General features: G+C 40.8%; 1 protein-coding gene across 7 annotated transcripts; it reads left to right on the top strand.

Annotated features, from left to right (window-relative positions):
- The first annotated feature begins 721 nt into the window (after positions 1 to 721).
- On the top strand, positions 722 to 23607 carry PABIR2 (PABIR family member 2). Of its 7 annotated transcripts, none has more exons than XM_049766705.1 (10): positions 722 to 825; positions 2917 to 3007; positions 7551 to 7601; positions 8185 to 8225; positions 8312 to 8366; positions 8628 to 8729; positions 9936 to 9997; positions 11484 to 11542; positions 17677 to 17773; positions 23087 to 23607. In XM_049766705.1, exons 1-10 carry the CDS (start codon positions 722 to 724, stop codon positions 23154 to 23156), a joined length of 732 nt encoding a protein of 243 aa, XP_049622662.1. In that variant the 3' UTR covers positions 23157 to 23607. The 7 variants fall into 7 exon arrangements, with proteins under 7 accessions (XP_049622662.1, XP_049622663.1, XP_049622659.1 ...); XM_049766706.1 differs by having other exon boundaries at positions 2917 to 2995; XM_049766702.1 differs by lacking the exon at positions 23087 to 23607 and adding an exon at positions 22047 to 22390.
- The last annotated feature ends 266 nt before the right edge of the window (positions 23608 to 23873 follow it).

Below are 23873 nucleotides of genomic sequence, written 5' to 3' on the forward strand. Positions count from 1 at the left end.
TTATCCCGGGGGCCAAGAGCATCCAAGGGGGAGAGGAGGTCCCGTGGTGGAGGCAGGCGGCTGAGGAGCCGAACCCCAATCGGTCCTCGAGGCGGGGAGTGAGCGGTGGGGTGGGGTGGGGAGCCGCTCCGCTGAGATCTCTCGGTGGTGAAGACGCGGAGCATGGGGAGAGCGGGACGGGGCCCCCGGGCGCGGGGTGGACAGTTCCGCTGGGACCCCCGCGGCTCGGAGCGCCTCGAAAGTCGCGCCATTGGGACCGCGGTGGCGTCTGTCGCTCCTGGCGGCTGGACTGCACGCTGAAAGCTCACGGGATGGGGCCCGCCCCCGCCCCCGCCCCCGCCTAGTGGCCTCCCCTTCCTTCCACTCGCCTCCTCCCCCCGCACCCCGGGCCGAGCTCCTCCTCTCTCCCCCTCCCCTTCGGCCCCCCCCCCCCCCCCCCCGCTCGGCTTGCCCGTCTCTGGCCCTCCGCCCTCCACCTCTCTCACTGGTCCATCCTATTCCTTTATTCTCCCCCTCCACCCCTAGCTCTCCATTCATTCCCTCCCCTCCTCCCCGCCCCTCCGGCTTGGCCCCGCCCCGCCTCCGCCCCTTAGCCCCCGCCCCCAGCTGCCAGTCCCCAGCCGCTCAGTCCTGCAGTGAGACAGTGAGAGTCTTGGGAGTCCATAGCTAAGCGCCAGCCCAGCCCCGCTGCGCCCGCCCGCCTGCAAGTGAAGTCCCCAGCATGGCTCAGGAGAAAATGGACCTGGACCTGGAATCTGAAAACACCACCACCGATGGGGGCACCCTGAAGCGCTCCAGCAGCGCTCCCCTCATCCACGGGCTCAGGTAAAGCGGGCAGTGGGAAACATCGAGGATGGAGTCAGTCCGAGGGTTTAGGGATTGCCCCATGGCAGCAGTGTCCCTGTTCCAAAGTGAGAGTTGGGGCTCTCTCTCCCACCAGTGGGGGGTGTGCCCCATGACTGGAGAATGACTTTGGCTCTCCAAAGCAGAATAAGAGTTCAAAAATCCCAAACTCTGGGCAGTGAGAGTGGGGGAGCGGGAGGGAGAAGAGTGGGGTTGCCTTACCTGGGGCTCTGTGGGCCCCATTCTAAAAGGAGCTCCAAGAAGCTGGCTCTTCTAACAGGTTGCTTGCCCTGCCTGATTTACACCACCGAATGTCAGAAGCCCCTGGAACCCAACTTGCAACCTGACACTTGTCTCTCAGAGCTGCTATTTCTACGCTCCGAATAGGAACTCAGGCATTAAGGGAGGGTTACCTTCGCTGATCACCATTCAGCTAATAATCTGTCCTGGAAAGGCATGTTTGGGTCGTATGAAGTGACCGAGATTTCTCTTCGTGTTTTCAGATCCTGTGATGCATTCCAGTGAGAGAAAAAGAGACAGTAACCTGTAGCTTAGGGTCTGGGGGTGGAGGTGGGAAAAAAACACAGGTATTAAAAAACAGTACAAAGAATTGACCTTTGAATTTTAGTGCTGGGGTCTCAGGCTTTTTCTTATGTGAGTAAGTAACCAGAGGGTCTATTTTAAGGTAGGATCTGGTGATAGGTTTGCAGACCTCCGGAGCCTATTACATTTCACTTTTATAAGTAGACAATTCATCTTAGGTAGAGAGCCAATTTGCAAGACCCTGTAGAAATGGAATTAGTCCAAAGAGGGGGGATGGGCGTAGAATTAGCTGGAAACATTAATCAAGCACAGTGAAAGCAAAGAAAGAGGGAAACCTTGTTTACTACACTGTGTAGTACCTGTATTTGGGGGCGTGGATGCATTTGTTTCTTTTATTAAATTATGAAATAGGGTTTGACAGGCTTTCTTAATGCTATCTTGTTTTCAGCTCTACATTTTTTATGCTCTCGGAATAAACAAGTCTTTTATGGTTGTCTTTTTCCCATCTGGTAAGCAAACAATTGCTAGGGACGAGGGGCAATCCTGTTGACCCGTGTTTAGACTGTTAGAGAAATTGCATACTGGTTTTTTGAATCACAATATAAGTAATTACTTGAAAGGTAGCATGATGTGACAGGAAGAGGTGAGGAGACCAGGCCTCCTCCAATTTTCTCCCTAACTAGCGATGTCATGAATGAGTCAGGTAGCCTTTCTGAGTCTCTTTTCTCCTTTCAAACTTAGGAGAACTGAATTTGTTGATCCCGGGGTTCTTTTTAACAGCCCAGTCCAGTTGGATCCTGAAAGGCTTTCTTTACTCCTGTCTCCGGAGTGACACACTTATCAGGCACCTCAAGGACAGTACAGAAAGACAAACAGAACTTCTCTAAAGAGGAATTTAAGACACAGGCACACTTTTCAGTAATAAAAGGAAAAGTCAGTATCTCAAGTAGCTCATCTCCCCTGGTGCTCTTTGAGTTCAAAGGAATATTAGCTTTGGGAGGGTGTGGCATGGCCTTGGAGATGAATGTTGCTGGAGAGGAAGGATTGGGACAGAGGCATTTGCAGCTGAAGGGGCAATTCCAGCACAGCCCCAGGTAGGTTTACTTAGTCAAACAGCAGGGATTAAGGTCAAAGAAAGTTTTTAGAGCAGTAGTGGGGGATGATTGGGCTCCTGTTACAGATGATGGGCTCAGCAGCCTTTCTTATGCCATGGAAACAGTAATATCTGGGGTTAATGGGTGAAGCCAATCATATCTTCTGGTGACTGGGATGGGGGCAGTGAGTGATTGGGTGGAGTCAGCCAGTCTGGAGCTCTGCCCTGCTCTCACCTAGCTGCCTCACCAAGGACCCTTTAATCAGCCAACCTGGAACTCACAGCACACCACAAGGGGGTGTGAAGAGGACCTTGAGGTGTTTATTCAGTATATGAAATGAGCCATCAAAGACTTTGTTGATAAACAGAGAATTGGCATTTAAGGTTCTCTTATGTGAAAAGACATTCCTCCTTGGTTTGTGTTTTATGTTTTACAGTGAGCTTTCACAGATTTTTCAATCTTGTTCATTTCGGCCTCGGAGGAATAGTGCAACAGTTATGACCCATTACAATATGGTAAGTAGAGAAGTAAGTAAAGTAGTTTGAATCAGGGAAAACACTGTCAAATAGTCTTAAGATGATGTATTCATAAAGCACACTTGTTTACAAAAGAAAATAGTGATTTTTTTTAAAACCTAGCTTGCTTGCTACTTCTGTGTGCTGTGACCATTTATAGTTTCAGAGTGTCAAAAGGAGACTCTTACAGATTGTTTTCTTGGCTATGGGACTTTGTCTTTTAATTTTTTTCCTTTGTTTTGTCATTGCTTGCATCATGCTTGTAAGGCAAATAAGGCTTAGAGCTGAAAACAGTGGTCTTCACTTGTCGTAGGGTGCAAAAATCATTTATATGGTAATAGAGTATTTCTGACATTATCTGTTTGGACAGTGCTATTTCTCCAAAGGAAAGGTTCCTTTAAAATGCTTGGATTGATATTATCAGTTGAGTCACCAGTCGTGATCGTTCTATATAGCTAGAGCTGTTGGAGAGCACCTTATTAGTTGGTGTGGTGGGAGAAATTATGATGAGGTTTTTCTGTAGTAGCACTTCACATGTGGAGCTCATTTATCCAGTAGCTGTAGTGCTTGGGAAGACATCTGAGATGTAAGCAAACAGACCTCTAAATGGCGGAACTGGATTTCCATAGTCTGCGCACAAAGGTTCATCAGTTTATTTATAGGAGAGCCTCTGACCTCTGAATCATCTAAAATGTATGCATAATTATAATAAGCTTTCAACCTAATACTGTGTGAGAAGCAGCAAATCAGAAGAGGTATGTTTGGGTTAAAGGTATACTGATAGCTGCTAGCAAAGGAGGCGACGTGGGGAACAGAAAAGCAAGCAGGGGTTTTTGAAAAATTAGTCTATGGCTTAGTATGAGCCTGTTAATAGATGCTGAGCATTTCACTGGCGTAATCATTGATGTTCTTAAGCATACCTGGCTTATTCACTTTTTCTGGAATTATCAAAACACCCACTCTTGGCCTGTATTTTATATGTACCAAAGTAATTTCACACATTTAATTCTCGTGACAACCTCTATGAAGTAGTCAGGGCAAAGATATTTTTCCCAATTAAAAGATGCAGCAGCTAAGATTCAGCCAATATTTGTGACTTGCTCAGAATCACACAATTAGTAAGTGGCAGAGCTGGGATTAGAATAGAGATCTTCTAGTGCCATTCTGTTTGGTTTAATCTGTTTAAGATAGGGGGATCTAACACTTTTACGGAAGATTTCCAGCTGAAGTGGCTAAAAATACTTGAAGGGGTGGGGAAATGTTAGCGGTCTTTAGGTTTGATTCACTTCACTTTTCTTCCCTGAGGTGAGGATGACAGAAAATATAACAACATATTGGGCTATGTATATGATAAAAACTTACTACATGGTGTACAGCCTTTTCCTGCTATTAGTAGCGTGCTGGAGAAGGTCAAGGGAATTTGAATTTGTCTCACTTCTCTCTTCTAAGACTTGAACATTCTTATCACTCTGTCTAGGCTCTTTGCCCTGACAAATACATTTTGCTAAAATAATTACTTCAAAAGGCCATAGTGAGTCTTTCTTCTTTCTTTAAAAAAATTCTGTTTTTGTATTTTGAGTCACACCCAGTGGTGCTCAGACCCTACTCCCGGTTCTCCTCGGGGGAGCCTGTGGTGCTGGAAGATTGAACCTAGGCCTCCTACATAAATAAAAAATAGTGCTCAGGGCCTGGACAGATTGAATAGCAGGCAGAGCACTTAACTTGCATGCAGCTGACCCAGGTTTGATTCCTGGCATCTCATAATAGTCCCCTGAACCTGCTAGGAGTGATCCTTGAGTGCAGAATCAGGAGAAATCCTTTGGCATTGGCAGGTATAGCTCAACAACCTCCATCCCCCGAAAAAAGTACATGTTCAACCATTTGATTTATATTTCCAGCCTTGATTTCCTATTCTTTGCTGGTCTTTAGCCTCTCTTTCACCACTATCCTGTTCTTCCTTCTAGGTTTCTAATTTAGTTTCATGCTCTGCAGAGTACTTTGATCAAAATATTACTTATACTCTTGATGTCATATCACATTGTGCTCTAAGTTATAGTACACTAACGTGTGTCCCTGTTTACCTGTGAAAATGAAGGTGTCAGTGAATGGCATGGCAAGGGGAGAATTGACATGTAGAACTAGGACCTTTGTGATTTGACAGCCACTTCAGATAGAAGGGCAGGGTGATGGATGATTCAGAATAACCAAAATCTTATTTCTTGGTGACCTGGTGGAAAGATGTAGCCTTTGAAATAAGGAAGTGAAAATGAATTGATTATTGGAAAGAGATGAGTTTTATTTTTCAGAGCTGGTTTGATTCAAACTTCTACTAGTCCCAGGCTCTTCTCCAAAGCTGCAGTCTAAATAGCTTGCTAAAACTTTGCCAGCTTTCCAACTCACTGCCTTTTACTCTGAGTAAAGGATCCTTCTCTCACTTCACAGAGAAGGCAGATGTCTATCTTGTATCAAGCTCAGGTTCTTTTCACTCTACATGTGCTGTTTTCTCCTAATGGCTGAACTTTTCTGACTCTTCTTGTTCAGCCTGCGCTCTCCTCTTTAGCTTGTGTCTTCAGTTTCTATTTGCTGGATCTTTCCTTCCCTTCGCTTCCTTACTCACATATCTAAATATCCAGAGAACAGACTGTTTTCTTTTGTGCTCATTCTCTCCTTTTTCCTTTCCCTGCTCTGGGCTGTCTCAGCACTCAATCAGCCCTTACCTGCTTGTGATTGCATTCTCTCCCAATTTCTTGCCAAATGTTCAGCCCGTTCATAATCTTAAGGCTTCTACCCCAACTCCATTAAGAAACCCTTCTCACAAAGTCACCAGCACCCACTTGATTGTCAGTGTCAGTGCCTCTTCTCATCTCCTGTTTGAAATCCTGCTTTTTACTTCACACTAGTGTTCCAGCACCTCCTTGAGTCCTTGGCTTTGTTCTCAGTCTTGATGCGTTTGCCTGGTATGTGGTGCCGCACACAGCTTTGCTTCCTTCAGCCCCTTTTCATACAGACTTTGCAGTTCTGCCAGAAAAAGATAAGTTGTACATCATGTCAATGCAGCATGTACGCATGTACATTGCTGTCTTTCTCTACAAGCAGCTTTTGTCAGTCCTTCTGTTGGCTTTCCTGATTATTTCACGGCCTTTGGGCTTTCTTTTGTTCCCTCGGGGACACATCCCTGCTCCCTTCCACACTATCCTGTTACAGACTTTACTGCCTTGTTTTCTGGCCTTCATGTTTTTTCAAATGACCTTATTAAGAGTTCACTAGCAAGCCTGTATTACTTACATAATTGAAGAAAAGACTTTTTTAAAAAGGATTTTATTGGTGACGATTTTCTCTTTCCTAAAGCCTAGGTGAGGAAAAATTGAAACAAAAGGGTGGGCAATGAAGGACTAGCTTTGGATGAAAAGTCAATATTTCAGTGGATAACTTTGAACAAATTTGATCTGCATTTGCTTTTGTCTGAGAAAAGTAGGACACTTTATCACCATACTGTGTACTAAGTTTGCATTTCAAAGAGTTTTAATAGAATAGGGTCTCTTATAGCTCCATCATTTTATTTTGGTTTTTGGACCATACCCACTGATGCACTGATGCTCAGGGATTATTCCTGATTATGCGCTCAAAAATCGCTCCTGGCTCGGGGAACCATATAGGACATCTGGAATCAAACCCAGGTTCGTCCTGAGTCAGCCACATGCAAGGCAAAGAAAGGCCCTACCGCTATGCTATCGCTCCAGCCCCTCTTATAGCTAGATCATTTTAAATTTGGTTTTATACTATTAACATTCATTTGTATTTCATTATTGGATAAGTAGTAGTAATTAACATGGCTATTTAAAACCCTGTAATATCTATTGATAAGAATTTTGCCATATATTATGTGATCCAGATTGTGATTATTTTGCTGGAACATAATTTCCCCCCAGGATTTTATCTTTAATTTAAGGAAAAAGATACTCTAAGGAAAAGCAAATTTTATTTTAAAAATACACCTTTTCTTCCACATTTATGTTTCTAGTGAGATTTGTGGTGATGGTCTTACTGACCAAATTTTGAAATTAATTAATGTCATGCAATCAAGATCTGCTTTGAAATCTCCAGGTGTTACTGATCAGTGTTGATAATAGGTAAAATATTGTACTGGACTGATTAGCCTGTCTTTCTTTCTTGGTACATTCAGGGTAAAAATGAATAAAGTCGGTATTTTTCTTTCCTTCTCATATAGTTACTTATTTTAGATAAGTGGAGTGATGGATGTTTCCAAGACCTGAAGTCAATTTTTTTACATAAATGTACACAGCTCTGCATTCATTTGGGAAAAGTGTCAAAGTCAGTGGCTGTCTAGCGACAGATGGTGCTTTGAGGTTGGACACCTGGTGTACTTTCCTAAAGACTGAATGTACTGCCTCTAGTGCATTAATGTTCAGTGATTTAGAGGTAAATTCTAGAAGAATATGAAAAAATAATCTAGGAAGAAATTGTACACCACTACTGGCAGCAGGCTGCTGCTTTGTGTGTGAGAAAATAGTAAATGTTTACTTTTTCTTTCCAGTTGCTGTCATCCACACCTATTCCTAATAGCAGACTGCATCAAATCAAAAGGGTAAATTTTACTTACTAGCTCAGATCTACAATTTTTTTGTTTTTATTTTTGTTTCGGAGCCATACCTTGTGGTTCTCGACTTACTCCTCGCTCTGTGCTCAGGGATAACTCCTGTCAGGGATAGGAGTATATAGTGCTGGTGATTGAACCCAGGTCAGCTGTGTGCAAGCCACCACCCTACATGCCGTACTATCTCTCCAGCCCCAAGATCTACATTTTTTTTAATTTTAAATTTTCATTTTCTATCCCTTTGGAAGATTGAGACATTAAAAATGAGTCGATGAGTGTGGTGTTAGAATGATGTATGCATGAAAGGTATAATTAGAGGTATTGTAAATTATGGTGCCTCAGTATAAATGATAAAGTGAATAGATAAATATGAGTCCTGCTACAACTCGGGTTTAGTTGTAGACAGATTAAAATCCTTCTGGCTGTGCTGAGAAAATACAGGTATGGCATGTGCTATACTCTTAGAATGGTAGTTCTTTTGAACTGTGATATGTCAGATAAGGCAGAGAAGCCGTTATTGAGACAGAACTAGGTGGATCGATATTAATATTTTCAGTGTATGTCTGCTTTGCAGGAAGAAGGCCTGGATATGATGAGAGAGGCTGCACATGAAAGGTAAGTGCTTCCCAAGAACAGGGCAAAGTCAAAGGTAGGTTTGGTTTCTGAACACTGAAGGCTTTTCTCCCTTTTGTCTGTTTCAGGGAAGTGCAGGCAGCAATGCAGATAAGCCAGTCCTGGGATGAGAGTTTGAGCCTGGTAAAGTTTTTAAGTCTGCTTATTTTTCTTGTCTAGAAAAAGTGAAGCCATTGTTCATTGGCTTTATTCTCTTCATTCTCCTCTATCCTCTGTTTCCAAATTTGTGTTCATTTTTTGGTTATCTTCTTTGCCGCCAGAATTTAGATTGTGACTTTGGGAGTCTACACTTATACGCTAAGATATAAGTATGTTTGAGTAGACAAGAACAACTATCGTAGGCTGAGTTGTGACTTACGAGAGACTAACACTTTATGTTTGCAGAGTGATAGTGATTGTGACAAGCCAGAGAAATTATACTCTCCTAAAAGGATTGACTTTACTCCAGTGTCTCCTGCACCATCACCCACCAGAGGAATTGGAAAGGTAAGTCCAAATTTGGACAAGATACAAACTCTTCCACACACCGAGTAGCCACTTCCTCTTTAACAACACCCCACTTTTGTGTTTTGCTTGTTGTGTGAATCAAATCCAGGACCTCACACAGGCAGCACATGTATTCTACCACAACTGACTGAGTCACAGCCCAACCTACAAATCATCTCACTTTTTTGTGGGAAGAGCTCCTCAGCAATGCTAGGGGGTACTCCCAGTGAAACTTGGCTTGCAGTATAGGCCTTAGTTTGGGGGTACTTAATCCCAGAGATGCAGCACTGCTGGAGCCTGGCAGTGCTGGAGGCCATCAGGGCCACCCTGGCGGTGTTCAGGGACCACCAGGGCTTTTCCACCTGGCAGTTCTTGGAGGACCACATGGTGCTAGAGAGTGAACTCTGGGCCTTACTCCAAGGCATGTGTTCTGTTCCACCCCTTTAAGCTATCTTCTTGGCCACTAAAGTACCTCACTTTTAAAGAATCCAGTGTCTGGAAAGGAAAATTAATGAGAAATTGTAAGAACAATTTGGAAAAACAATATATGACATAGACAGCCAAGCATTTTTTGGAGGGGGTGGGGGGCTGGGCCATGCCCAGCAGTGCTTAGGGTTCACATCTAGCTTTATGTTCCTGGTAGTGTTCAGGATTCAGTGCTGGGAATTGAACCTGGGTCTGTCGCTTGCAAAGAAAGTACCTTATTTACTGCTATACTGTCTCTAGATAGTCAATCACTACTAGAATTTTTTTTAGTGAAGTAAGATATTTTTTATATTGGGGCTGGAGAGATAGCATGGAGGTAGTACATTTGCCTTGCATGCAGAAGGACGGTGGTTTGAATTCCGGCATCCAATATGGTCCCCCGAGCTTGCCAGGAGCGATTTCTGAGCGTAGAGCTAGGAGTAACCCCTGAGCAGAGCCGGGTGTGATCCAATAAAGCAAAAAAAAAGATATTTTTATTGAAACATATATATACATATATGTGTATATATACATATATATGTATATATATAAAGATGTGAAGGGATAGAAAGAGAATGTATTTAAGAGGAAGGCAGGCTTCTTCAGCCAAATAAGGAAACAGAGAGAGAAGCAAGCATAATAATGTGTTTGAGGGAGAATATAGGTTTAAATTGTAAGCCTTTAAAACTTTTTTAAATATTGCACTTTGGATTTCAGCAGTGCTATTCACCATCTTTACAGATGTTTGTGAACAGCAGTGGGCTACCACCAAGTTCCTTTTCTAGTCCGAGACGCTTTTCCAGGTAAGTGGAGCTGTGTTTTAAATATGCTATCAATCTTCCTTATGAAATTGGTCTCTGTGATGAACTCCTTTCCACTCCCCACCATTGCAGCAGCATTCCCATCATTTTATTAGGGGGATTTGCAAAGTAAAAAATTGAAAAAATTCTCAGCGAACATCTCTATACCAGGCACTTAATTCATTTAATCATTACTTTTTTGTCAGATGAATTTCTTAGAGACTTGGTGCCATTTTAGATTCAGAGAGGACATACACATCTACATGATAATATACCCATTATATGTGAAGAGGGAAACTTTTTTTAAGAATGTACACCAGTCAACACCTCAGATAACGTTTTTTTGGAGTCATACCCAGCAGTTGGATACTCCTTTCATTATGCTCAGGAGTGCTTCCTATAGGTGCTTGGGGATTATGGGGTACTAAGAATCTAATGCAGGGGTCCTCAAACTTTTTAAATAGGGGGTAGTTCACTGTCCCTCAGACTCTTGGAGGTCCAGACTATAGCTTTTAAAAAACTGGACAGTATTGTCCTGTGGGCCGTAGTTTGAGGACCCTGTCCAAGATTGAGAGGAGCAGTCAAGGGACAGAGAGAAGTGGGGGAGTTCAAGAGTACGGTGCACACTCCACACATGCACACTGTGGGCCCAGAATGAGTTGGCTGTTAAGCTAGATAGGCATCAGTGGTAAAGAAAAATAACACCCATGTCCTTAGTGGACTGTATGTGGCCTGCAGGCTGTAGTTTTGTTTGTGTTTTCTTTTTGGGGGGGAGGGTCACAGCTGGCAGAGCTCAGGGGTTACTCCTGGCACTACACTCAGAAATCACTCCTGACAGGCTTGGTGGACCATATGGGATACCAGGATTCGAACCACCATCCTTCTGCATGCAAGGCAAATGCCCTATCTCCATTCTATCTCTCCGGCCCCACAGGCTGTAGTTTTAAGACCCCTAATCTAGTGCTCAGTCACCTAGCAAGGCCAGTGCCTTTACCCTTGCATTATTTTTCTCTGGCCTCCAAATAACTTTTTAATAAGATTCATTATGTATTTCAAAAGGTATTCTAAATGCTGGAGAGATAGCACAGTGGGGAGGGCTGTTGCCTTGCATGTGGCTGAACCAGGTTGTCTCCTGGCACACCATATTGTCTCCCAAGCTCACCAGGAGTGATCTATGAGTGCTGAGCCAGTAATCAGCCCTAAGGACCACCAGATATTGCCCCCAAAATGAAATAAATAAATACAATTTAATGTATGTTCTAGGCATATTTTTATTGTAAGTTTTAAGTTAGCTAAAATTCCATGTTTTTCCAGATTGTGCCAGGTCAGGTCAGATCAGGTATTGGAAATTAGGTTATTCAGTCTCTAATACAGACATTTTCTGTTTTTCTCAATGTATGAATTTGATAGAGTTTCTGATGGGCTCCGATGTTCTGTGAATTTCAGAAGAAGTACTTGCTCTTTTCTGTTTGGTTTTCTTTTGAAACAGGAGCCACAGTCCAGTCAAGTGCATCAGGCCCAGTGTTCTTCCTCCGATTAAAAGAAAAGGTATGCATCCCACTTCTGTTAGAACCAGGTTGAGCTTGAATTACAAATTAGAATTTCGATCTGAAATTAGTTCAAAGCATGGCTCTTTATTTCTAAGTAAGTGAAATCTATCCTTCCCCATGTTTACTTTACTAATGCTGAATTTTGTGAGTTATTTGATACTGTTTATATTCTTAAAATTTATAATTGATTCTTATTTATATATTCATATTATCAATATATATTCTAAAAAGTTTGCCTCTTGGTGATCTGAATATAAAAGAGATGCACATTGATGCATTAATATATGCTTATATCATAGCAACTAGGTCTATACACTCAATGTGTGTGCCACTAAAGTCTTCACAAAATTACACCTTTGCAAAGAGAAAATTGCCTCATAGTGAAATATCTATAGGGTTTTGATATAATGGGGGGTGCTCTTTTAATTACCTTGTTATAAGGCACAGAAGCACTAAATTAAAATGATATTCATTGGCAGTGTTTAGATTCTTGTAGACAACTCCTGATGGATTCTGTTAAGAGAAAGGCAAATAAATGAATTGCCAGTTTAGTTATTATTTTAGGAGATGTGGAATATTAGTGTAAGTGTTTCATGGCACTTTATTTAGTTTGTGGGCCATATTCAGCAATGCTGGAGGGCTAATCCCAGCACAGGGGACCCAGGCTCTTGTATGCACAACATACACTCAGACTTTGAGCACCCAGGCTCTTGGATGTCAGTTTGTTTAGGATGAGGAGCAATTCTCAGCCAACTCTGCAGCGGTTCTATACATGGGCCTGAGAATGCAATGCTGCTTGAACTCTGTGGTTCTGGAGATACCTGTCAGATTTAGGGCTTTCAAGGCTGTTGTGTATGTAAACATTTTATGGGATTATTATGTTACTGACCCTACCCTGATCGGTGATTGTGCCCTACCCTAGGGTGTGACTTTCCACCAATGCAGGGAGTTGCAAATATCGGGCTTTGAATCAAACCCAGATCTGACACGTGCTAGGCATGCATTCTGACCATTGTACTATTGTCTCCCAATCCCTTGTTATTTTTAACAAGAGTTTTTTAAGGTACTCCAATCTAAGGGCACCTGTATTTCAGGACTGGGTACATAATTTCTCTCTCTCTCTCTCTCTCTCTTTCTCTCTCTCTCTCTCTCTCTCTCTCTCTTTCTCTCTCTCTCTCTCTCTCCTCTCTCTCCCCTCTCTCTACCCTCTCTTTCCCCTCTCTCTCCCCTCTCTCTCTGTCTGTCTCTCTCTTATGGAAATCAGTATCCTTCCCCAGTAAAACTGTTTTACTTTAGGGGTTGTCGAGATGGTAAAGCAAGCAAGGCATTTATTTCCCTTGCAAGCAGCCAGCATGTGTTCCATCCTCTGCACTACTTGTGGTCCTCTGAGCCCTACCAGGAATGATCACTGAGAATCAAGCTAGGAGTAATCTCTGAGCATGCCAGATGTGAGACCAATACAAATAAAAAACAAAAACCATTTTACTTCATACACAAAAAGAAGGTTTATTTTTTTGTTTGTTTGTTTTTTGGGCCACACCCGGCGGTGCTCAGGGGTTACTCCTGGCTGTCTGCTCAGGAATAGCTCCTGGCAGGCACGGGGGACCATATGGGACACCGGGATTCGAACCAACCACCTTAGGTCCTGGATCAGCTGCTTGCAAGGCAAACACTGCCGTGCTATATCTCCGGGCCCAGAAGTTTGTTTTTTTTTAAAGAAGTTCTTTTAATAAAGTAATTTAGCAAGTAAGTTTTGCTTTTTTATTTTTAGCAAGCGGTTTCTTTGTGCAAATCAGCTTCAGGGCCAGTGAACAAATTGACTCTCCTAATGTTTGTTAGGTAAACAGATGCCTATTGTAATTTCAGTGAAAACTTGTCAGTAATAACGCAGATTCAGTAGGAACTATAATATGCAATTCATCTTATTTTTAGTGGTGTTAGAGGTCAAAATGAGGTCCCAAGCATGCAAGACATAAGCTCTGTCATTGAGGCAGATCCCTGTTCCCTATTTCATACACCTTAAAGATGGTGTGCTCTGGAAAATACATCCTGATAGGGTCACAATATTTGTGCCAGTCATTAAAATTTTTTTGTTTAAGCCAGTGGTATTTGTTCTTAATGATGCAGATAATTATTCATTAATTTCATAAATTTAGATTGTATGAAAATAACATTCAGAAATTAAAGTTATTATTATTAATTATTTTCAAGTATATTCTAAGCTAACATAGTTGTTCATTTCAAGGCTGTTCCAAAATATACCAGTAGATGGAGGGATTCTTTGCTTAAAGAATCAAGCGAATTTTTGGCTAATTGAGATGGTGTTGAAAGCCTGACAGCAGCTTTTTTTTTCTGGTACCGTTAATTTTTTACTTTAAAATATGCTCTTTTACTGTTTATTTTTATTGAAATAACATTATTTTATAAGATTTCAATTAGGGGTACAAATTCATACATATCCACAAGCATGTTGTCCCACCACTGAAGTACCACTATTCCTCCAGATTTAGTAGCAGCTTTTAAAAATTGGGTATGAAAGCATGGAATAAATAAATAAAATTATAATCTTTCCTGAATTTCAGTAGTTCTCAGAATAGCTCCAGAGGACAAATAATATGATTTACTTGGTAATATAACAGAATGTTGAGTTTGTTGTTGCTTAATTTTCTTCCATCATAAAAATCTTTAACAGAGGTTTAGAGCCGGTAGGGTGCTTGACTTCATTGTGACCAACCCACCTTTGCTCTTTGACACCTCATATCATCCCCCAAGCCTACCATAAATTATCTTGAGCACAGAGACAGGAATAAGACATAAACACACTGTCGGGTGTGACACTAAAAACAAACAGAAATCTTCAGGGGGACTAGAGAGATAGTACAGGGCTTACTGTGCTTGCCTTGCAAATAGTTGATCCCTGTTTGATCCCTGGCACTGCTTATGGTCCCCAGAGCACTGCCAAGAATGATCCCTGAGCAGATAGCCAGGAAAACCCTGAGCACAGCTGTTTATGGCCAAAAACCAGAATAAAACAAACAAAAATATTCCAACAGTTTTGAGGGAATGGATGTAGCCTAGTGTTCGAGCACAAGCTTTGCAGATATGGTGGCCTGGGTTAGGTTTTTAGCACCAGAACTTCTTAAATTGTGAATTAGGAACTGGAGAGATAGTATAGTGTATTGTTTTGCATAGACCTAACCAGGGTTTCATTCTGGGCACTGCATATAGTCCCCCTAGTCCCACCATGAGTGATTCCCAAAATACAAGGTGTGGTCCCCAAAATGAAACAAAACAAAATGAAAAATTGTTGATTAATATCCCTGTGACATCATGTTGCCTTTTAACGTAAATCTTTTTCACTTATTATCAACAAATGTTTGGGCATATGTGTGTTTTATCACCTTGAATACTCAGTAATACATTAAAATTTCTCAGGCAAAAGGGATCATGACAGGAAAAATGTTTTATATGTTCTCACGAGGACCAGGGAGTTAAAAGTAGCACAGTGTAGTGACCCTGTTTTGATACCCAGCACGAAAAGGCCAGAGTAGAATCTAATCCTCATGACCTATTATTGTGCCCCTTAGTCTGATTGATCTCTAGGAGTGGGCCCTGGGTCTTCTGATCTGCTTGGGAAGCCCTCCAGCAAAGAAAAGAAATCTAAACTTTAAATTCAGAGTTATTAATTTCCTGTGAGATCTACATAGGAATATGAACTACATTGTCTTTAGCTTTCCATTTAAGGCGTTAAGAGCTTCAAAATGGGAATATTTCTGTATAAAATAATACCATAGTTTATTTGGAAAGAGACTTTCTGTTTCATGTAGGGCAATTTGACTTTGTACTCCTTCCTGGTTGCAAAATGTCACTGTTACTTCTACTTTTTTCTATTACCATTTCTGTGGTAGCCAGTGTAATATCAATTTTGTGAATCCTGTAATAATTATTTTCAATTATATATGTGCTTTGAAACATATTTTTAAACTTCATTTTCACTTAGTTCACATACTTTTTAGCCCATTTGACTACAGTTCAAGAAGTGTGTTAATATTAAGGTATATAAAATCAATCAATAGTATCTTTTCATTATACTCCGCTTTATTGTCTTTTGGTTAGGATACTTAAGTATAGAGAAACTAAGTTAAAACATTTTTTTTCTCAAATGCTCAATTTTTTGTAAAGTCAGGGAGTAAACCTGGGTTACACAAAAAAAGAAGTGCTCTCCCACTGAGCTTTTTACATTCCCAGTCCCTCAACAGATTTTAATACTGCTGACACAGAGCAATCCATAAAAAATATGAAAACTCCTATTAATAATCTTTTATTTAAAGCCTTTCATTTTGATAAAAAAAAAAGCTTTTTTTATTTTTCTTGGGTTTTGGGGCCATACCCCACAGACAGTACTTGGGCTTCTGGCTGTGCACTCAGATCTCATTCCTGGCAGTACTTGGAGGACCCTACTGGTGCCAGGGATTTAAAGCTGAGTTGGCAGAGTGCAAGGCAAGTGCCTTACCCACTGCCTGGCACCCTTGACAATAATTTTCAGACTTGTTACTCAAGTCCTTGTTCTCCCTTGAACATGAAACTCTCTTGCTTATCTGGGTTTTTGTTTTATTTATTTATGTATTTATTTATTTATTTTTGCTTGCTATATTTTTACTACTCTGGGGAAGCCTGTGTTCCCTCTTGAATACTTTTTCTTTCCCCTCACATTTTTTCTATGTAATTTTCAATAAAAACTATCTTGCCTCACCAAAAAGAAGAATTTTTCGATGATGTTTATTCTGTCTAGTTCCAAAGAAAATTTGTCTATAAAACAGCCTCCGGCAACTGTAATTTCTAAGTCTCTAGCTCTCCATTTAAAAAATTAAAATTGCGGGGCCGGGCGGTGGCGCTGGAGGTAAGGTGCCTGCCTTACCTGCGCTAGCCTAGGAGACGGACCGCGGTTCGATCCCCCGGCGTCCCATATGGTCCCCCAAGCCAGGAGCGACTTCTGAGCGCATAGCCAGGAGTAACCCCTGAGCGTTACCGGGTGTGGCCCAAAAACCAAAAAAAAAAAAAAAAAAATTAAAATTGCTCCTTCCTTCTTCTTCTCTTCCTCCTCCTCATTTTCCTCCTTTTCTCCTCCATAAAAAAATAAAATTTGCAAGTAGTTTAGATAAACAAGCTGACAAAACTGAATATATTTTGTTTTGTTTTGTTTTGGGGACACACCCATTGACACGCAGGGGTTATTCCTGGCTTGGGGGACTATAGGGGATGCTGGGGGATCGAACCGCAGTCCGTCCTAGGCTAGTGCTTGCAAGGTAGAGGTCTTACCTCTAGCGCCACTGCTCCAGCCTCTGAATATATTTTTAAAAATTTTTTTTATAAAATCAATAGTCTTTACTAACTGTTCGGTACATAGAAGTTTCTAGTTAGTGTAAACTGCTGGTGTTTGGGGATACTTTATTTCTACTGTGATAAGTCTTGTTTCATTTACCTGGTGCAATTTGTGTCTCAACTCTTCTGCTAAAACATGTGACTATTACTGAATGGTACATATGATAAATGAGAAGGCTTATTTAAGGACTACAATTGTTTTTATGTTTTGGGGGTCACACCCGGCAGCACTCAGGGGTTACACCTGGCTCTACACTCAGAAATCGCTCCTGGCAGGATCAGAGGACCATATGGGATGCCGGGATTCTAACCACTGTACTTCTGCATGCAAGGCAAATCCTTACCTCCATGCTATCTCTCCAGCCCCTAAGGACTAAAATTTTTTAGTTATAAGAAAATGTACTTCGGGGCCAGCGAGGTGGCGCTAGAGGTAAGGTGCCTGCCTTGCAAGCGCTAGCCAAGGAAAGGACCACGGTTTGATCCCCCAGTGCCCATATGGTCCCCCCAAGCCAGGGGCAATTTCTGAGTGCTGAGCCAGGAGTAACCCCTGAGCATCAAATGGGTGTGGCCCGAAAAACCAAAAAAAAAAAAAAAGAAAGAAAGAAAATGTACTTCTCTTACAGTAAAGCATACATTAAAATTTTTTGAAGAAGTATTCTGAGCTTTGGTTGAAAAAAGATCATTTAATTTTAGCACCACGCTTGACTCTTTAAAATTGTTTTAAAGTAGCATCATCTCTTTCTGCTTCAGGTGAAATGGAGACAGAAAGCCAGCCTAAGAGAGTTTTCCAAGGATCAACCAGTATGCTGACCACTGAGTCTTCAAAGTTTTCTGATCTCAGTTCATGGTAAAAAAAAATTGATTACAATAAAAAGAGTATTAGGTAGGGCATATCTCTTTTGAGAGAGGCACATCAAATGTATATTGGGATCATTTAAGATGAATTCAGTTTCTTTGTCCATATGCCATAGAACAGAAATCTACATGGAACTGATGTGACCAAAAAACCCCGAGATTATTTGGATGCGATGAGTACTTTCTGGGGAAGGGTGCATCTTTTGGGTAGTTTAACTTCCACTCCTAGCTGCTGTTCAGTCACCTTGCTCAGTTTGTGCTCATGGTATGAGAGAGTATCAGCAGCTGGATAACATGAGAAAGAGTTCTGGTTGCTGTGGGTAATGTGCATTGATTGGCATTGCTTGATCTGCATATCATATCCTTTTGACTTGGTGAAAAATACCGACATCCTTTTATGCATGGCATTTTCGAATAGCATCTATTGCTTTAAAATCATCTTGAAAGAATGGAGGCATCTGTCACAGTGCTTACTCAGGTTTCATTTTTGCAGGAACATAACCCGAATTCTTAGATTCAAAAAGGTTTTTTTCTTTGTTTTTGCCTTGCACATATCCTTATCCCACTTTAGCGTCTCATTGGTGATCCGTCAGTATTTTTGTGCTAAAATTAACTTTCTTTTTCTTTTCTGCTGTTGAGCATGTTGACACTGCCATCAGTATTGGGATGAAGGGAGAGGGATAATAATGATATTGGCGAAGGGGACGGGTGACCAGACTTAGTGATGCTCAGGGGCTTACTCCCAGCTTATTGCTTATTCTTGTGTTCAGGAATAACTCTTGGCAGTGCTCAGAAACCATGTGTGTTGCCAGGATTGAATATAGATTGGCCACATACAAGGCAACATCTTACTCTTATCACTCTGGCTCTAAAGCATGTAGCTATAATCATCTTCTGAGCACACATATAATAGACACAGCTAGATTATGTCTTTCAGAAATGGTTGATTCCAGAAGTTTAATGATGAGTGACTTTTTAAAGAGTACATTAGGGCATTCATATTATAATTAAAAGGGTGGGCTTTGTATAACTCACTTATAAGGTAGAAAGCTAAACGATTGGCCTTAGTTACTTGTACATTACTTATTCAATATTTTATTTGTACTTCTAATTGATCGAGAAGCCACAGGTTACTCCAGCTTATTAGATCCAATCAGTACTGTGATAACCTTGGAGCAGGTGCTTTATAGATTGTTCTAACTATTTTCAGTCCTACATTCTCTTCTCGCTCATTTTTGTCCGTCCTCAGTAGCCCAGCGTGCTAATTTTGGTACAGAGTGCCTTTCCAGGTATGTAGATGATTGCAGAGAAAATTTCTAAAGCTTGTCAAGAGGACCAGTGGATGTAATTCAATACTTAGTGGAAACTGCATATCACTTCTATGGTAAAATATGTTTTAATATAGGCACATGACATTATAAATAGATTTGCTTACCCAGTTACTAGACAAGTAATCAGGTTAGGTAAAGACCATGAATATGTCTGGACAAGCTAAAAACTTGGGGAAGTTGATTTGAAAAACTGTATTGTGTTATGGTGAGCATGTAGGAGGTCATAATGCAGGTTCATGCAAATATTTAGCTAGGGGCTTTCCTTAATCCCTGAGGATCATAGCCTAAACTGTGTGTGATAGCAACTTCTATCCCCTTCTGCATAGACCTATGACTAGCAGAGAGAGCCTGGAGTGTCAAAATTGGTGATGAAGGGGACATTTGATACATAAATGCATGGTGCTGCCTTGTGCTGGAGAGATTTACTTTATTCAGAGACATTCAGAGTGATAATAAGACAACCTATGGATCCAGAGGAATCTGTTTATTAAAATGTTTGTAACATCTATACTTCTGAAGTTAGGAAAGCTTAAAACTCTAGAAACAACTTGAATACCTATATTGCTGACATTATTTTAGTCAAGTATGAGTTATTCCTACTAATGTAAAAATTATTGAATCCTACTTTGCAGAAAATTTCTCTTCTGTCTCTTAAATGCAGTTTCATTGATCAGACATTTAGAAATGGGGACAGAGATAGGAACTAGCTATACTCTGGTTTCCAACGCCAAAGATAACTAAAATAAAACTATTTTGGCTTTTGCATTACAACTGGTGATGCACAGACAGGGCTTACATCTGGCCCTGTGTTCAGGAATCACTCTTGGCGACACTTGGGGAATATGTGAATGCCAGAGATTGAACCCAGGACAGCTGCTTGCAAGGCAAGCAACTCACCCACTGTACTATCATTCCAGGCCCTAGATCTTATTTTTTAAAGAGGAGGCCAGGCTTGTTCCCTGGCATAACATGGTCCCTGAGCACTCAAGAAATTATGCCTGAACACTGCTAGGTGTGAATTCCCTCCGAATGCGTTATTGGGCTAGAGAGATAGTAAGGTGCTAGGGCCGTTGCCTTGTACTTGGCTGACCACACTTCAGTTTCTTTATTGTTCTATGAGCACCATCAGGAGGATCCCTGGGCACTATAGGACGTGGCCTATGCAACTCCACAAAAATATCTTCTTACAAAATATGTAAAATGAGATGCGAATAATATACATATATATTTGGTATCCTGATTGCCTCAAAATTAGCTTATATGTTAGGTAGTCAATAGTGTTAGATGATAGAAACCACTATATGAAGCCTGCTCTGTATTTTTGAGTGAATACAGGATTCACCTGAGCAAAGTAGGCCTTATTATAAATGAATCTTTTTTACTCAAAGGTCACCAGTAAGTGTGGTGGTTGAAATAAGAACCTTTATTTATATTCAGATTATCTGCTTGATGGCCAAATTTTAACTTAAGCCTGTTTCTTCCTGCCAAGTAGCATAGACTATGTCCTTCAGTTGCTCAGCCAATATGTGCTTCAGGAAAGTATATTAATTTTACTATTAGTCTAGGTAAAAATCTGCAGGAAGACAAATATAAAGGTATCTTGATTTTCCAGTGTTTTAGATTATCTATGCAACTTTCAGTAGTTTGAATAATTCATATTTTAGACCCATTTGGTGAAAAACATCAGAGCCAGCTCAATTTTCTGAACTTTTACTTAAAGTGGTATTATTAATGGTGCATTTGACAGCACTGAGTGTAGAGTAGGAGTACTATGAAATATATTATTTCCATTTTTTATTTTCACTTTTCTGAAGCCTAGTTGTATCTGTCTCCTAGAAACAATGCACAGGCAATAGGAAAAAGTGATATTTTGAAGAAAACCAGAAAAGTAGAAAAGCAGAGGGGATTATGTGTTATTAAGGGTGAAACTTAATAGGGCCCATAAATATCCAAGTATATCATATATCATTTAAACATTTATAAATCTGATTCTAGTAAAGACTCACTCTTTAGCCATGGAGTTGATGAGACTAGGATGGGCTTTTGCAAAGAAATTAGTGACCAAATTAAATTAGAATCCATATTTCCTGATTGACAGTTTCTCCTATAATACCACACTTAATTTCCTCCTAACAAATAAAGTAAACTTGTTTATAAATCGTAAATTTGAAAACCTCTCCATCTTTGTTTTTCCCAGCTTTTAGCTCCTGGAACTCCTATCCTTCCTCCCTAATTGTCTCTATTTAATACCTACTTATCTTTCAGATGGCAGCTGGAATATCACTTTTCTTGTTCGCTTGTTCATTCAAGTTGGGCTAGATCCCCATGTTTTATATTCCCATATATCCTTGTTTCTTTCCTCAATGTTTTGGTCACAATTATAATTACATATTGAGCAGTATGCATCCTTCCTTCACTGCCTGTCACCTGTGCTATTCTCAGAATTCAACGAGAGCAAGGGCCATATCTGATTTTCATACCATTGATTGCATTTCTACTGTCTTGTGTACTTCTTGCACTCTATAAACCTTAGAATGAACACATGGAATGGGCCAAAGAGAATCATTTCTGAGCACGACCGGGATAGCCCAAAATCCTATCAGAAAGATGGAAGTCCCTTGAGCCTGTGGGTAATGGATCTCCCTCATGAAAACCACAAGTCCAAAAGGGACAACTTACTATGTGTTGGATACTTGGGTGTCTCCAAGAGAGCACTCAAAATGATAACAGAGCCTTTGGTGTCTTTAGATTTCTGTGGCTTTGTTTTTCACAGGTATCTGAATATCATGCATTCATCATAGTTGCTTTGATGCTTTTTATGATTTACAATGCTGTACGATGTGTGAGGTCTTGTTACTGCATGTTGTGGCATGTTATGTTTACCTTGACCTAAGTAGATGCATCTGCTTATAATTCTTTTTGCTTTGTCCTCAGTTCAAATATTTTGGATGGCAGTAATAGCAGCAATGGCTTATCCTCAGACTCACTGGCTAAAGGCAGCCCAGCCGCAGACTCTTCAGTAGCATGCTCCAATTCATGCTCTCCGTTCATCTTGATGGATGATCTCTCACCCAAGTGACTGATCCATTTCTGATTGAGTTTTAACTGCTGTTTCCTGCATAAACCATTGATTGAGGAACGCAGAGAGCTTTGATCCATAATGAGGATTAAAGTGCTGCAGATGTGAACCGTTTTAGTGCCATTCTCTCTTGGCATTTCTCCCCCTAAAGTTCAGTTTTTTAAATGTAGTAACCTCAGAATTCTTTTCTGCTGATCTCCTGTTGGATTGAGCAATTAAATCTCACAGGAGTATTTTACTCAGTTTCATCCAAGAGCACCCATTTGAGAGTGCACATATTTAAGGAAAGCAGAGTTCTATATTCCAGCAGTGATACGATGCCTAGAGTTCATCAGGAATTCTCTTGTTTGAGAGATTTTTCTGTTCTGTTTGACCATCTAGTTTTGCCCTTTGTTATTTCACAATAATAAATGAATTGCTTTTGTTCACGTTATATTCTTAATTTGGTGCATCAGCTTAAAGTGCATTATTCCGTTGCCCTTTCCTGTTTGAGCTGCTTCCTTGCCATTTCTCACAGAGGGGAAGAACCATGTCGTTGTTGCTTTCATTACTACCCACATCGCTTTGCCATTGGAGTGTATGACGTGAAGATTGATTTTAGTTCTAAGAATGTAAATAGACTTACAGGATACCTGCAATTAGTCACCATGGGTTCTTATAACTTGACTGCCATGACTGATGTTTACTCTCCAAACTTGTTATCCAGAGAAAGTATAAAATATTCGGGGGTTTTGTTTTACTTTGTTCTTGCTTTTGTTTGGGGGCGGGGGAGGTGCCCTGTGCTCAGGAGCAACCCTTGGCTGTGCTTGATGGACCCACATGTGGTACATCCCACACAAGTGCCTTACCCCTGTACGATCTCTCCAGCCCCTAAAATATTGTTAATGTTTCTTAGGTGGTGTTATCAAGGAGAAGAAATCCCTGCCTTGACCAGATGTGTGGAGCATCTACAAATGAATGAATAAATGTTACTTACATGCAAACTGCTGTGTATAAAAGTATTCATGGAGCTTAACAGCTTGTCTCGGGTGGTATTATAAGGCTGAGGTGCCTTGGGGTACACAGTGTTGTGCTGTAAAGGTAGGATAGAAAAGTGGGCTTTCTGTGTCTGATTGTCACATGCTGTTTCAATTGCTGCGTTTTCTCACAGCTTCTTTTGTCACTGAATTTGTTTTGTCATGTGATGTGTAGTGTTGCTGACTGTGTTTTTGGTTGTTATATTGCCACCAGAAGCTAAATTCAATTCTTACTCATGCTGCCTTATAGTAAAGGCAATTTAATATCTGTGAGGAAGCTTTTAGGAGCTGAAAAACTCAATGTTATTGTGCACCTGCTTTTAAGAAGCTGTTTGATCTGTGAACAGTATGTACCTGATAGTCTGAGTTATCATAAGTTAGTTTTCCAAAGAGGAAAATTCTGGTGGAGCCTGTGTAATCTGTTGTGTTATTTATTATTTGAAACTATGTAAAAATGTCTGTTGTGATTTCTTTAAATGTTCAGACATCGTGATATGTTGTCTGTGTTTAATATACAAATTCACTTGCTCCGATCACAATAATTTTACAATTTGTAAGAAGTGAAAAGTACTGCACTTGTGTCTTTTGAAGGCAAAGATCTTTGCATTTTAAAAGAGGGGAATGTATTTTGAGAGTACTCAACAAACAAATGAGAAGGAATGACTT

This window comes from Suncus etruscus, chromosome X, assembly GCF_024139225.1.
Source record: "Suncus etruscus isolate mSunEtr1 chromosome X, mSunEtr1.pri.cur, whole genome shotgun sequence".
In the NCBI taxonomy this organism is placed as follows: domain Eukaryota; kingdom Metazoa; phylum Chordata; class Mammalia; order Eulipotyphla; family Soricidae; genus Suncus; species Suncus etruscus.

Bases quoted from the DNA above. Each gene is read 5' to 3' on its own strand.
- PABIR2 (XM_049766702.1), top strand. From the start codon at position 722: ATGGCTCAGGAGAAAATGGACCTGGACCTGGAATCTGAAAACACCACC. The intron at 3,008-7,550 runs GTAAGTAAAGTA...TTTTCTTTCCAG, and splicing joins ACAATATGGTAAGTAGAGAA to TTGCTGTCATCCACACCTAT. The intron at 9,998-11,483 runs GTAAGTGGAGCT...CTTTTGAAACAG, and splicing joins AGTCCGAGACGCTTTTCCAG to GAGCCACAGTCCAGTCAAGT.